The sequence below is a fragment of the Moschus berezovskii genome, chromosome 9, assembly GCF_049115385.1.
Source record: "Moschus berezovskii isolate FMDL1 chromosome 9, NW_MosBer_1.0, whole genome shotgun sequence".
Taxonomy (NCBI): Eukaryota; Metazoa; Chordata; class Mammalia; order Artiodactyla; family Moschidae; genus Moschus; species Moschus berezovskii.
Genome location: NC_142468.1, coordinates 23,358,305 through 23,373,927, shown reverse-complemented (window position 1 = coordinate 23,373,927; position 15,623 = coordinate 23,358,305). Strand labels below are relative to the sequence as shown.

Here is a 15,623-nt window from a genome sequence, read left to right as displayed (position 1 = left end):
GGAAAAAATAATGCAATTGAGAATAAGTGGTCTGGATACCTTAGTAAATGTTTTACTAAAAAGACACACCAAGCCTTCATCTCTTTTCCCCTGGGTACATAGTAACATGCTCTGCATGGTCAGTATTCAGTAACTATTTTTCTTGTTACTGTATCACTAGTGTTTTAGTCATTTTCACCAAGCCATCTTTTAGAAGAATTCCCTAAAAAGTAGAGCTTACATATTTAGATCTCTCGAAGCTTCACTTTTTTAAAAAGACTATGATAGGCAGATGCATTATTTTCTTCACTAGTAGACAAATTATGTAGTACTCTCAGAACAATATCAGTTTGTTGCTGGCCTTGCTTTAAATAATTACTATCTTTTTCTTACTGAGATTTTTACATAATTCTTTGCAACTAAAGAAAGCTTAGGAAGGACTAAGATTGGCAGAAATGATCAGGTGCTGATCTTGATGTAGAAAATTGTGATTTCATGTTGTTATTAGATCTAATATCTGAAGCATGTGGCATATGCTTTATTAATAATTTATTAACCTATATAACACCCTTTTGAAGGAAATAGTAGCAACAACAATGGCTTACATTTACTGGATATTTATCATGTGCCAGACCTTGTATTTAATACCTTGCATTGGTTATTGATTATCTCATTCAATTCTCATAATGATTCTATAAGATAGGTGTTATTTTACCTATGAATAGATGAAGTTTGAAGATTTAAGTAACTTTCCCAAGGTTCACAGTGTCAGAACTTGAACCCAGTTCTATTGAACTCCAAAGCTCATACCCTATAAAATAAAGAGGAAATACTCTTGCTCCTAAATATGAATATTGTTTCATAAGAGAGCAGGCTATTATTTGACCATTTCCAGACATTTTAATTGAAAGACTTATCATATGTGATTCTTACCCATCCAGATGAAAATAAGCAATACAAAAAAATAGGAGGGAAAATATTAGCAAGCACTCAGTGGAATACTGCAATATCTGGCAGATACATTATTACATATTATAATTATTATGTTTTATACATATTATGGCAGATACAATATCTGGCAGATATCTGCAGATCATCACCGCAGAGAAACTGGGGACTCACACGAGCCTTGTTGACACACAAAGACCTTGGACAGGCTGTCTTTGCTAATAGAGTACTTCATTTCTTTACCTGACCCTGCCATCCTGTTGCCCTCTCCGCCCCCCAATTAAGCTGCCATTGGCATAGGATTTATAATCTGTCATTGGTCCATTCAAGAGACAGCAACAGAGGTGCAGCTGAAAAGCTGGACAATTAAGAATGGAGACAATTTCCATTTCTACTCCAATCAGGATGGCAACAAAACCATAGCTGACCCTTGGGACAGACCAAGACAGTCTGGCCAGATGCATATTCCAGGCACCAAATGCCTAGTTCTTCAGAAGAGGGACCAAAACGGCTCACCAATGTGCCCATGTTGGGAACACCCAAATCTGGGGAACTGATCGTGGCATTAGTCGGGCTGCAGTTTTCCAAGAGAGAATCTATGTTTTGTTCTTTAGCTTTATAAACAATAGAGTAAATTTTATAAACGAGAATTTTTAAGGAAAAGAATAATTTCTTGATAGAACCACATATTAAAATAGTGTGTGGAAATAAACCATGTGAATTAAGTAATTTTAGAGTTCTTTCTAGGAATTTTAAATGTTATGAACTTTATTTTGTATAGGTCGGATTCTATTCATTTGTGTTTTAAATACGTAGTGAGACTTCAAAATTCTTTTGTTAGAATTCAACTTGTTTAAAAGAAGAGTGCTAGTCCTTTAGAGATGAGTTTTATTCCAATTTCACAAATTTGGAAAGAAAATTCTGATTTTCACGTTAACAAGGGAAGAAGCCCCAGGCGTTCAGATGTTAAATAATGATTCTTCTCTTCAGCACTGTGATATTGTATGTTGTGGATATAATCTTAAAAATGATAAAATGTGTACACGTGCATTTTCATTCTCTGGTTGGCCTTGTGTTAATATTATTCAGCTGATATGACAATGCCTCTCTGTCCCAATCTGCTCAGCATTTAGAAAGAATTGATAAACGGTTTAAGCTGAAAAAAAAGTCAGTCCGTTTCCTGGGTTTTCTGTGATTTGAAGGACCTGGAGACTTTGCTAGATATTCTGGCCTCAAGATAAAATTGATGAAAGTCAGAGCTGAGGTTTTCCTACCTGTGTACTTAGCAGTCTTCCCCTAAACCACAGTCTGCCTTTTCATAGCTCTAATAATTAATTTGGTCTTCTCTCTTCTCCCTTCCCTCTACCTTCTCCTTGTCTGTTCACAGGTTATCTTGACGAATCAGATTACAACCCATCTGAGCGGAGCCCTAGCTTCTCAGGCAGACCTGGTGTCTCCAGCTGATGATTCGTCCCTGTCTGAAGGTAAGGGATCTGTCCTAGAGGGGCTGAAACTTGACACTGACATACAGCCCCGCCACCACCTCTCTGCCTCCTGTTGAGAACTGAGACGCACAGCTAATAGGTGCTGGCCAGTGAACCAAGCCGGGGCCTGGCGATGGAGTCTTGCTTGGCCACCTTTCCTGGCGTCTGATTCCTTATATTTGTGGAATCTCTTATTCTGTCTCTAACTTGTTTTGTCTCTACAAGTGAACTTCCTTTTTCACTTCAGTGAAGCGTCTTCACAGGCATCTTCACCACTACTTAAGGCCTGTCACTCCTCAATAGTTTCTTTTGGGTCCTTGGTACAAGACCTGGTAAACTGCTAAATGACTTTGTTTTTGAGACTGATGCTTCTATGTTGGCTTTACCCATGGTCCCACAGCAATTTAAACTTTTTTTTGAACTGGGTACTTTGGGGCTATCTAAATGTATATACTAGTATGACGTACTAGAGATGTGGCATTCCCAATCAGCTTTACAGAAAGATAAAGAAAAAAACTCTCCATGTAGGTAAATCTGCAAACTTTATCCACCTTCCCATGCTAGCAAAGGTCAGACTGGCTCTGGTTTACGTAGTTAGGGGAATTACACCACTGAGCCAGTGGGTGGTTTCTAGTTTTATTGAAAGTTCTTACTTGACATTTCTGAGTTCTGCTAGTTTGCAGTCTGATTTCTTTTAGGGTAAAAGGCTGTGGGCCTGGGTAGGTGAACATAGCTGTTCCAGGCCCCTCTGCACTTTCCATTTTCTGAGAATTATTCATGATGGAATATATGGGACCTCTAGGGAAATAGATGGAAAAACAGTGGAAACAGTGTCAGACTTTATTTTTTGGGGCTCCAAAATCACTGCAGATGCTGATTGCAGCCATGAAATTAAAAGACGCTTGCTCCTTGGAAGGAAAGTTATGACCAACCTTGATAGTATATTAAAAAGCAGAGACATTACTTTGCCAACCAAGGTCCGTCTAGTCAAGGCAATGGTTTTTCCCGTGGTCGTGTATGGATGTGAGAGTTGGACTGTGAAGAAAGCTGATCGCCGAAGAATCAATGCTTTTGAACTGTGGTGTTGGAGAAGACTCTTGAGAGTCCCTTATACTGCAAAGAGATCCAACCAGTCCATTCTAAAGGAGATCAATCCTGGATGTTCATTGGAGGGACTGATGCTAAAGCTGAAACTGCAATACTTTGGCCACCTCATGCGACGAGTTGACTCACTGGAAAAGACTCTGATGCTGGGAAAGGTTGGGGGCGGGAGGAGAAGGGGACGACGGAGAATGAGATGGCTGGATGGCATCACCGACTCTGTGGACATGAGTTTGAGTGAACTCCGGGAGTTGGTGATGGACAGGGAGGCCTGGCGTGCTGTGATTCATGGGGTCGCGGAGAGTCGGACACGACTGAGCGACTGAACTGAACTGAACTGAGGGCTCCTAACTGCTCAGGTGGTTTTCCATGGATTGGCCTTGGTTTATGGTCCCCCAAATGGCAAGGACTACATCCATGCTTCTTGGTGGCGCTTTTCAGGATGAAAACGAATCACTTCTAAAAAGCGTAAAATGTTCTGGGTACCCTATTCCCACACTCGGTGACGCGTTTCATTCCCCCATCACCTGGGATAAAAAGCTGAAGCACCTGTCATCCTTCCCTCCATATACTCCTTTCATCATCAAGTCTACTTGATTTTTCTTTCCAAACGTACCCGTCCCCTCTTATGAGTTATGTCGTGAGCAATACACTGACTTACTAAAAACTCACAATTGGATTATTTTCATAAATTCCATAACGGCCTTCCCAATTCCAGCCTCTACCACATACACCCACTTCCCCATTTCTGGCTTCCTTTTATTGTGTCATTCTCCTACTCATGAATCTTGAAATTATTTTAGCCCATTTCCTGAGAATGGGTAAAAATCAACAAGCTGATTTTAAAATATTCAGGAACTCGTGGCCTGTTAGCTTGCAATCAACCAGGGTGGAAGTATTTACACCATGGAAATCAACACATACTGAAAATCAGGTTTTTTCCTTTCCTTTCGTGTGGATCAGTCTCCCCCAAAAAATATCCTAGGTTAAGTTGATACTTCTTAATTCTTGATGGCCTGTCCTTTCCTTCCTATTCAGCCTCTGAGAAGCTCCTCCAGCAAGTGAGTGCCCTTCTGTCTGCTCTCCTGACCCCTGCCTCTGTGCTCTGCAGAGACAGCTTGCCCTTCTACAATAGCATCCCCCTTTTTACTTCTACCTCTTCTTTTCCTCCCAAATCTTCCCACTCCTTCGAGGTTTATTTAAAGACCACCTCTTCCACAAAACCCCCTTGCCTGTTCCAGGGTTCCTCCTCTGTGGTCCTTCTACCTGGTCAGTAAGATAGATCTTTAAAAATAATTTAACTTTTCATGGTTTCCCTACTGAATTGGCAGATATTTTAAGGACACAGGCTTTCTTGTATTCTTTTTTTTTTAATCCATGTTGTGGATTAAAACCTTTGCTGAGTGACCAGCAAGGGGTTTTAGCCACAGTGTGTGTGTGTGTGTGTGTGTGTGTGTGCTCAGTCGCTCAGTTGTGTCCAACTCTTTGCGAACCCACGGACTGTAGCCCACTAGGCCCTTCTGTCCATGGAATTTTCCAGGCAAGAAAACTAGAGTGGGTTGCCATTTCCTTCTCCAGGGGATCTTCCCAACCCAGGGATTGAACCCGCCTCTCTTGCGTCTCCTGTATTAGCTTCTTTACCATTGTACCACTTGGGAAGACCGTCTAGGCACAGAGTAGGCAGTAAATAAATGCTGAACCAATACCATAGTAAGTGCTTTGCAACAACGGTTAACCATGGGAATCGCCTATGAATGTGACTAAAAATTGTTATTATAATAATTACACACAGACACACACATTTATTCAGTTCCTAGGAGACCACAAGAGAATATCTTGTTTCCTCATTTGAAAACCAGTAAGCAAGAGTACTTCTCTTTGTCCTGCTTCCTGGTTTATCTCAAGCAAAGAGGAGGAACAAAACAGATACAAAGGAACTTGCTTTGGGGCTCCAGTGTAACCGCTTTAAGAAAATGGTAAAGTCATGTTCACAGCAAAGGGACAGTTACCAGCTCGCTCCGAGACAACTTTTTCTTAATGTGAAACCCAAGGGAGAATGGAAGCAATTGATGTTTTTGGTCTTTTCCTTGCATAGCAAAGCAGATAAAGAGTCTATGGAATTTTTTTTTTTCTGAAGTTCTTTACCAGTGAATGAAAAAAATAATAAATTTCTTAGAATATTTATACCTATTCAACTATATCACAGTGTTTATTAATGTTGCTGTGATTGAAATGTATAAATCGCTCTGTTGCTGTTGTAAGCATTCATTGTATCGTCTTTGCCCTTGTGCCATTAGCTCTGTGAGCTTAAGCAGCTCTTTTAATCACAGTGGGCCTCAGTTTTTTTCTGTTAAATGACAGATTGGATGAATATAAGATGGCTGAAGTCTTTTCTAGTTGTAACATTATTAGATTGCGATGTGGGTCTGAAGGTCAGGAGCTTTCACTCATTGATGGGGTTTTAAAATTCTGATTTACAGGGTGGGAAGAGTGACCTTGTCATCCTAGATTAAGCATAATGGGGCGGATCTTTGGAAATCTTAGCACTGATACATCGGCATACCTCTAACAGCTCCCTCTCCCCGTCCTGCTGTCACTTTCCCTGTAAACATTTCTGGGTTTGTCTGTCCCTTGCTCTTGCTGTCTCTCTCCCACGCAAACGTGTACACAATAAGTGTGCAAGCCAGTGAGAGTGAGGAGCACACTGAGATTAGCTGATGGGCTAATCTGTGATGGGCTGAGTCCAGGGTTTACCCTGTCCTGTAATGGATTTCAGCTGCAGAGCAGAGGGTACAGCTTAAAACAGCACTCCCTTGAAAACAGTTGTAGGATGAGAACAAGCAGCCAAGAGCAGCCAGTGAGAAAATGATCCGAGTTGACCCGAGAGAAGTACCCAGCAGGGGCTGATGTGCAGAGATGAGGTCCCTTCTGCTCTGACGCAGAGCAGGGAATATGAGTGACCTGGCCCAACTGAGAGATCTCTTCCACACCAGCGGATCCTGTACTATTAATATCTGCCAGCTGCAGGCCCAGAGCTTCCCCCTGCTGAGATCAAAAGAGCTCCTATCTTAGCTGGAACAAGGTCATCTGCACAGGGCTGTAAAAGGGAGCCCTGGCTGGCTGCAGGGACCTCGATGGGGGAGGAGAAGGCAGGAGATGGGAGGTGTTCTCTCACGCTCCTTTAATCTCGGCTGACCAGCTGTTGCCCTCCCAGTGTTTGTAAAGTTGAGAGTTCTTTGTTTTTGTGTTGCTGGGTTTTTTTTTTTCTTATTAAATATATGCTTGGATTATGTAGGCCCACGTTCACTGCTAGGGTCCATGGTCTGATTCCCTTCGAGGATTCATTCCCCAGGTAAATTATCCAGCTCCCAGGCAGGGGGAGTCAACGAAGGGAGTAGTGACCCCCAAAGAACTCCCCGACATTGCTTCTGCTCATAAGCTGTGTGTGCTTAAAAGGCATTAGAAGGCAAAGTGAATTTTCCCTATTTAGTTAAAATAACTCCTCACATGTGTACATGTGCTTGTCAGTTTTCAGCCTACCTTTCACAAACGTTCTTTCCTTCAAGTGGGAGAATGGACTGGTCGACACTTATACAAACCAACCAAAGTTATATTGTGAACCCAAGGGCAGAAATCAGGATTTTTGACTTTATGATCTACATTGTTCTTGATCGGGCACTGTGAGTCAAAGTATTTTCTTCTTCGGTGTTTTTTTCTGCTGATGGAAACTCAAGCGTGTAGGTTATTATGAAGTTCAGTGTCTGGTTACTCACTAGATGATTGTGACTGTTCTGTGGCCAAGGATATATTTCTTAGATGCCCTTGATGTTTCTTCCTCAAGGTCATTGAAGGTGTTAAGGATGTTGGAATTTCAGTCACAGAGAACATCTCTTTTACCTCTAGTGATCAGTGAAGAAAGGCTCTAATAGTCCAGGTAGCCTAAGACACCATCCATGTTCTATTCTGAAGTCACCTGGAATTTGACCGGAAGGGCTTCCTGAGTCCCTGTCTATCCAGGCAGAGCTGGTAGTTGAGATTGATGTACGGTGATTGTGGAGCCTGTGCAAGACTGAAGCTCTCTTCAACTTAGATCATTGGCTTTCCTTCCTTTGAAAATGTTTTGGGATAGCATTCACTCCAGTGTGGTGACATGTCCATTTTAGGAGCCTCGGGTGGCATGTTAATATCCTCTTATCTGTAGTAATAGTTTTGGTAGATAATAGCCTTAAAAACTAAAAATTTAAAGTATCTGGCTGGGTCAGGGAAAGAACACAAGAGAAAAAGTATTATTTACTAGGACTGAGAATGATTTCTAGTTTTAGTATTGGGAGCCTTTCTATTCCAATTGAATTGATGGCTGATTCCATGTGCACGAGAAATTATTTTGGGATTCATATTCCCTAGCAAACCATCCTTGCAAAAAGCTGGAGTCCATTTGATAGATTATATGCAAGTGTGTGTCTTGTGTCTCTTTTAAAATAAATTCAACATGCAAGAACAGCTCGGAGTGGTTGGGACAAATCAGGGACTCGTGGTTGTGAAAGAGGCAGACTTCAAAGCATGGTATGAATTTTCAAGTTTTATTTCCACTCTTGCTTTCCAGCTGGATCTGCTCTGGATTTACTGCAGGATGTTTGAAAATGTGGCTCCCTGCTAATCTCAGACAGTTGCTATGATCAATGGTTTCTTTCATTTCCGATAAAAAACACTGGTGTTTCTGCTTAAATTGTGTGTACTTTCAGCTTTATTATTATAGTAGTAATTTATTGTCCAGCATTACCCAAATTTGTAATCCATTAACCACAAACTTTGGGGTGGATTGGTCAAGTTAGCAGGACTCTGTCCATGCTTTGGCTCCAAGGCTCTGCACAGTCCAACCCCAAACTCATTGTTCATTTAGATAGGACCCTGGGCAAAATGAGTGTGGGCTGAAGCAGCTTTAAAAATCCACCTCTCGGGGTCATGGTGCAGGTTGGTTATAATTAGCACTTTGAAAACATGAAGTGTCGCCATGTGACTGCACGGTTAATATTAACAAGGACGATCAACATGTGAACATTAGCATTTCCATAGTATTAAAAAATGTCTTAATGTGATGAATCATTTGATCTGTCTCAAGCAAGTGAAGCATGAAGGCGAGAAGGGTGTTGCCCAAAGGCCCCACAGCAAGTGAGAGGTGATGGTGCCAGAACCAAAGTCAGAGCTCCTCTCCTGAGATCCTAGGTTTGCACACTGCTGCCGCTTAGGAGAGAGTTTGGGGCAAAAAATGTATGTGTCCTAGTGACCTTTCAATTTTTGATTCCAAAGCCGCAGATGTGGATCAACACACACAACCTCATATGCTTTTGGTTACAAGGGGACACACACCTACCTGTGCTATGCTTCCCCTAGCAGTCAAACATCCAGGGTCCTTAGCTGGGTATCTACCACTTCTAGCAGTGATTCAGGTGCTATGAAAGGTCTAATTTATAGAGAAAACTTAGAAGATTGAAACACTACCCAAACCTTGTAGTATTTAACTAAAAGGAAACCTAAATGTTATGTGAGGTGGGGGCTGCCAGAGTTGAGAGGGGACTGGGCACAGCCTGCAAACATCTGAAAAACTGTCAGTCTCACAGGGGAGAGGAACTTGTTGAGGATTTTCAGCAGTGAGGCCAGGGGCAATACAACCATAGCCAAGGGATCAAATGGAGAAAGGAACAGTGAAGTCAACCCCCCGGAAGCACTTCTTGATCAGGAGCTCTGTTTTGCTAGAGAGTTTGCCAGAGAGACGTGTTTGAGGCAGGGGGTACGTTAAGATCAAATGAGATGAGAGCTGAAGGTTTTCTTAGGGAAGAAGTCTTTGAGGTGTTTCATGGGAGAGCAGGGTTAAATGTTGTGAAAGTCTTTTCCCCTCACCCTCAGACCTCTTCACTATTTAGGATTTACGGGCTCATTTCCCAGATCTACACATGTTCCTTCAGTGTCATGAAGGCAGAAAGGACGAGAACACCAAAGCCAGTTTTGCCAATTGCTTCAACTACAGAGATAGAGGGGCCGAAGACCCAGAGAATGGGATGTCAAGAAGAGGTGTGATCCCGGAGGGCTACAGATTAGAAGGATTTTTGAGGAGAGATCCTCGTTTACCATCAGTGAAAAGAGTACTGTACCAAAGATGAAATGTGTCTAGGTGTTGGAGAAGACTCTTGAGAGTCCCTTATACTGCAAGGAGATCCAACCAGTCCATTCTAAAGGAGATCAATCCTGGATGTTCATTGGAGGGACTGATGCTAAAGCTGAAACTCCAATACTTTGGCCACCTCATGAGACGAGTTGACTCACTGGAAAAGACTCTGATGCTGGGAAAGGTTGGGGGCGGGAGGAGAAGGGGACGACGGAGAATGAGATGGCTGGATGGCATCACCGACTCTGTGGACATGAGTTTGAGTGTACTCCGGGAGTTGGTGATGGACAGGGAGGCCTGGCGTGCTGTGATTCATGGGGTCGCGGAGAGTCGGACACGACTGAGCGACTGAACTGAACTGAACTGAACTGAACTGAAGGTCAGCAATCTTAAGAAAAGTATGGTTGGTTTCTAGGAGTGGTGCTGGGGGATAACTTAGTTTGTGCTGCTATGTGGCATGAAAAACATTTAGAATGCACTGGTGGTGTTTACTAGGATTTGGGAAGGATTGTAACAAGGTCTGGTAAGGTGGTCTGGCCCTAGAATAGACAGTCCAGCTTAGCTGTGCCCTAGGTTTGGATCTCTCTGATGGCTTTGCTTTTCTTCCTTTTTCTGATAAGCCAGTCGATAAATACCAGTTGGATTAAACAGTATTTTATTCAGTCAGACCAACTTTTCCTGGGCATTAGCTACATTCCTGCATATATTAGCATAGTTTTAGAGCCTTGGTCCCTCCAAAAAATTTTAAAAAAACAACACCTTTTTGGCTAGGTGAGGAGACCTTTCAGTGACTTCCAACCTTATGATTTCATGAGTGTGGAGCCCCTACTTTATGCACTGTATTTACCATGTTCATGTTACAATCTAGAAATGAGCAAGATATGATCCCTGTCCTCAAGATATTTATGGTGCAGTTTGAGAGTCGTTCTGAAGAACAGTATTTGGGTAGAATGCGTGCAATGCTTTAGACAGTAGGGTGTGAAACAAAGTCTCCAGGATTTAGGAAGAAAGGAACATCTCTTTCAGTAAAGGGAGAACTGAAGGGTCCAGGGAAGAAGGTAGAAGAGATAGGCTTCGAAGGATGGATAGGATTTCAAGAGGCACAGAAAAGATCAGGAAAAGCTGAGAACTAAGGCGTTAAGTTCAAAATGGGCCTTGTCTGCCCTTTTTCCTATCAGTCTCCCCTTCTCCAAACCTGTTCTAGCTGTATAGCCCACTTCCTTGTTCCTTAGACTCTGGGCTTTCTGTCTCTGGCCTTTTGCACTTGCTGTTCCCATTGACTGGGGCACTTGTCCAGACCTTCGCTTTGCCTGTTGCCTCACTACCTTCAGTCTCACTCAAGTGTCATCTTCCCAGAGAGGTCTTCCTTCCTGCATCTCTGTCTTAGATGAAACCGCTACCCCCATCCCAACCTTCACTAATCCCTTAAGCCGGCTTTATTTTCTTCATTGCCTTTATCACTACCTGACCTTATAAGTTTATTAGTTTATGGGTTTGTGGACTGCCTCCTTGCTTTTGTATAATCTTCTCAAGGGCAGGGACTTTGTCTTGATCACTCCTGTATCCCCTAGCTCCTGGAGGGCACTCAATAAATACAGGATCTCTGTTGTAGGAAAATGTAGCATACCTTGGGAAGAGGACATTTGCCTGGGGTTTTAGAGTAAACATAGGAGGTCGTGTGCAATGAATTTGGAAGTAGATTGGGGCCAGACTTCAAATGCCAGACTGAATTAAGGTTTTATGATAAAATGATCATAATACTTACTCTGTGGATTCTCTAGATGAGATGTGTTAGATGGCTTAGGGATGGGGAGATTGGAAGTAAGGAAACAATGAGCTCATCAAATATTTAGGGAAATGGGACACCCATTATGCACCAGGAGCTATACTTAGTGTTAAGGATACAGAGATAACAGAATGATGTTCTAGATAGAGGATAGATCATTACCAAAGCTATGATGGCAAGAGCATGGTCATCTGAAGAAGATAAGAATCATTCCTTATGACTGGGAGTGCAGGGGGCACATAGAGGAAGGCAAGGGCTGAGACAGTGCAGATCATGGACATCTGGCGCACCACGATGGGGAGTTTCCCGAGGTCTCTGTGAGAAGAATGAGAGGATGATCCATTGGCAACATGTCATTTCCTTGATCAACATGACTGATGAGACTTATTTGGCTGGCTGGGAATGTTTCTCCATCCTCTGTTGTAGTTTCTTGTGTATCCCTGCCTAAGCCATGAGATCAAAGGTGGATGGTCCCCAGATAGAATAGGACTTCAGTCAAGGATAAGAAGTGGTGTTTCCCCAACAGAACCCTCATTCCAGTGGGTCTCAAACTTTAGTGTGCAGCAAAATCATGCTGAGAGGGTTATTAATACACATACCACTGAGCTCCCACTCCCAAAGTTTCAGTCAGTCTTGGGAGGAGCCAGAGAATTTGTAATTCTAGCAAATTTTCAGGAGTGGTTAATACTGCTGTTCTAGGAACCTTGCTTTGTTGTTGTAGTTCAGTCACTCAGTCGTGTCCGGCTCTTTACGACCCCATGGACTGCAGCTCCCCAAGCTTCCTGGCCCTTCACTATCTCCTAGAGTTTGCTTAAACTCATATCCATTGAGTCTGTGATGCCATCTGACCATCTCAGCCTCTGTCGTCCCCTTCTCCTCCCGCCTTCTATCTTTGCTAGCATCAGGGTCTTTTCCAAGGAGTCTTTGCATCAGGTGGCCAAAGGATTGGAGATTCAGCTTCAGCATCAGTCTTTCCAAATGAATATTCAGGTTGCTTTCCTTCAGGATTGACTCGTTTGATCTCTTTGCAGCCCAAGGGACTTTCAAGAGTCTCCTCTAGCACCACAGTTCAAAAGCATCAATTCTTCGGCATTCAGGCTTCTTTATGGTCCAGCTCTCACATCCATACATGACTATTGGAAAAACCATAGCTTTGACTATATGGACCTTTATTGGGAAAGTGATCTCTCTGCTTTGTAGGTTTCTTTCCAAGGAGCAAGTGTCTTTTCTTTTCATGGCTACAGTCACTGTCTGCAGTGATCTTAGAGGCCAGGGGGAAAACAAAATCTATTTGCCATGAAGTGATGGGAACTTTGAGAAACTCTCTTTATGCATTGAGTCCTTTATCCATGTTAGGCACAGAAATACCAAGACAAAAGCATCTCTATCTGAGCTCTGAAGGAGACAATACCCTAAGAGAGGAGACAGGCATGTAGAAGTTGTTATCATCAGACTCCTGGCAGCCACATGCCTTCACTGGGTCACCAGTGGAGTTTTCTTCAGGCTTTGCCTCATGTCTGGGAGACAGTATTTACTAGACTGTTTCAGGGCTCTTTTGGTAGCAAGAAACAGAAAGCCACTCAAGTTTACTGGAAAAAAACCTCAGGTCTACTAGTAACTGTCGCTACCATTCATGGACCATGTTTTTGTGTGCCTGGCATTGTACATCCACAATCACATTTAATACTCACAACAACCCTCTGAGGCAGATGGTAATCATTATCTATTTTCTAGGTGGAGGAACTGAGTCCTCGAAAAGTAACACCATTACTGGCAGAGCCAGGATTCCAACTCAGAGAATCTGGCTTTAGAACTTAAATTTTCATCCACTAAGATCTTCTGTAAGGATGTGTTGGCATTCTCATGGCTATGTGCAAATAGAAAGCAAAGTACAGTCAGATTTCTTGGAAACTGGAAAGGTTGAAATTTGGGACACTGTCTTCATTTTTCTCCTATCTGTCTCATCTTTCCATGGCACTGACCTTGGACCATATGAGCTGATCAGCCCAATTTACCTTTTCACACCTGCTAATTCTGTGGCTGGGTTATCTTTTGGTCCAATCAGCCATAGCCAAGAAATCATATGGTAAAGAACTCAGCCAGTACCCCCATCCTTTCTGTTGGGTGCATTGATAAAGGGCATTTTCCTCTTATAAGCTGTTATGTGTGAAGGGCAGATTCTTTTAGTAGGAAGTACCTACAGAGTCCCCAACCATAGCATCTAGTTAAACAACTGCATCCAACTGAGCCGATATTTTTATTAAGTTTGCTTGTAAACACGGAAGTCTGTGTACCTTTGTCAATGGCCTTCAGTCATGTTCTTTCTCAAAATCATCTTCTTTTAGATCAAAGTTTTAGTATTATGGCCCTATTGCTAGTCGATGTGTTAAATCCAACATACTGTTTTTCTTTTTAAATATTCGAAAACATTTTATTTCTAGTTCCAGATCTGGCTCCTCTTTGATCTAATTTTCTTTATGCCCACTGTCAGCCCTAGAGTAGCTCTTCAGGGTAAAGAGCGGTCTCTTCTGTTTATTCAGAATTCACTACGTCCTCTAAACAGTTATTATCTGAGGAGATATGAGGCCTAAGCTTACCTGTGTATAAGTTGTTTCCTCTTCAGGGACATGCGGCAGGTACATTAGCACAGACTGTTTATCCTGTGGCCAACCATCATTTACCCCTACTTAAGACAAGGCAGAGAAGCCAAGATGGCAGCTGGCGGACTGAAATGTGTGCAGGGAGTACTCTGTGTCTGTCGGTTACATCCTCTCCATCATTTACAATGTGCTGGAACAAAATTACTCCTTCCTTTAAGAGAGGGTCTGAAGGATGAAATGAAATTTGTGTGTGTGTTGGAGATGGCTTATGTTTTAATAGAAGACACGGAGGCCTTTTTAGGTTCTGATGTTTATTTTTCAGCACTATCTTTCTATCTAATAGCCCCATAAAGAAGCTCAGAGAATCTAAGTTTCTCAGGAGTATTTCTTTCAGCTATATAGGATGGATGACAGCCTAGTTGGTGAAGCAGTAAGGAGACAGACTTTTTTGCTTTTAAATGTAATGTAACGGGGGAGGGATAAATTAGGGATTTGGGATTAACATGAGCATACAACTATGTATAAAATATATAATCAACAAGGCCTTAACTGTATAGCACAGGGAGCTATACTCAATATTTTGTAATAACCTATAAAGGAAAAGAATCTGAAAAAACAGATATATATGTATATGTAACTGAATCACTTTGCTGTACACCTGAAAATAACATAACATTGTAAAATGTATAGATAAATGAAGCTGGAAAAGCACTAAAATAAATTGCTTCTGAGTTGCGTGACAAGGTGGACATGCCTCTAAGAGAGATGTAGACCAGAGACAGAATAGATGATTGAAATCTCTAAAGGTAGAACTCATGAAACCAACATCAGTGAATAAGTAGCTGGCAGAGCCTAAAGTCAGGCTTTTCCAGCCAGGAAGAACCTCCTTACTCCTTCAGAGACCCAACTCGAACAAAGAAAAATAGCTTGCCCTTTGACGTGATAGCCCCAAATTAAGGTAAATCAGCAAGAGAACCTTGTCATAGGGTCATTAGAATGTAAGCTCCCTAAGGAGAGGCTTCCTTCTATCTTTTGTTCACTGCTGAATCTCCAGAGCCAGGAAGAGTGCTTGGTCCTTATAGTTAATACTTGATGAGTGAATGAGACATCTCCAGCTACAAGAGGGACAATCAAAGAATGATTTAAAGTTTTAGACCAGTGCTCACCTAAAAGAAGCATGAGACTGCCACTGTGATTGCCAAGATATCACGTATGCTCTAAAATTCCTACCAAGTACAGTCAGCTTGAAGTATGTGCCTGCGCTGACTGTGTTAATGAAAAACAGTAGGCAGCATAAGGAAAATGTCAAAGAAGAAAGGAGCCCAACAGTTCTGCTGTGGGAAAAGGAATCTCCCATATTCACACAAGAGTTGTGAGTGAGGTAGTTTAGTATGATTTACAAATAGGGGTGTTTACCAGGACTCTCTACTGGGTCCTGAGCTAGACAGACGGCTTAGGGATATAGAGACAGAAGCTAAGGCCCAGCTCTTTGGAAAGCTCATAGTCAGGTTGTTGGGGAATCATGAGGTATGTGTATACAAAGTGTGCTGTAATGGTTCTTG

At 42.3% G+C, this 15,623-nt stretch overlaps 1 protein-coding gene across 10 annotated transcripts in view; it reads left to right on the top strand.

Moving 5' to 3' along the window:
* The window catches only part of RAD51B (RAD51 paralog B), a 761,238-nt gene that overhangs the window by 468,743 nt on the left and 276,872 nt on the right, over positions 1 to 15,623 (top strand). For all 10 annotated transcript variants that reach the window (XM_088839521.1, XM_088839518.1, XM_055435705.2 and 7 more), the window contains one exon: positions 2,315 to 2,411. In XM_088839521.1, coding sequence (XP_088695647.1) covers positions 2,315 to 2,411 — 97 coding nt within the window. The remainder of the gene's footprint in view (positions 1 to 2,314; positions 2,412 to 15,623) is intronic.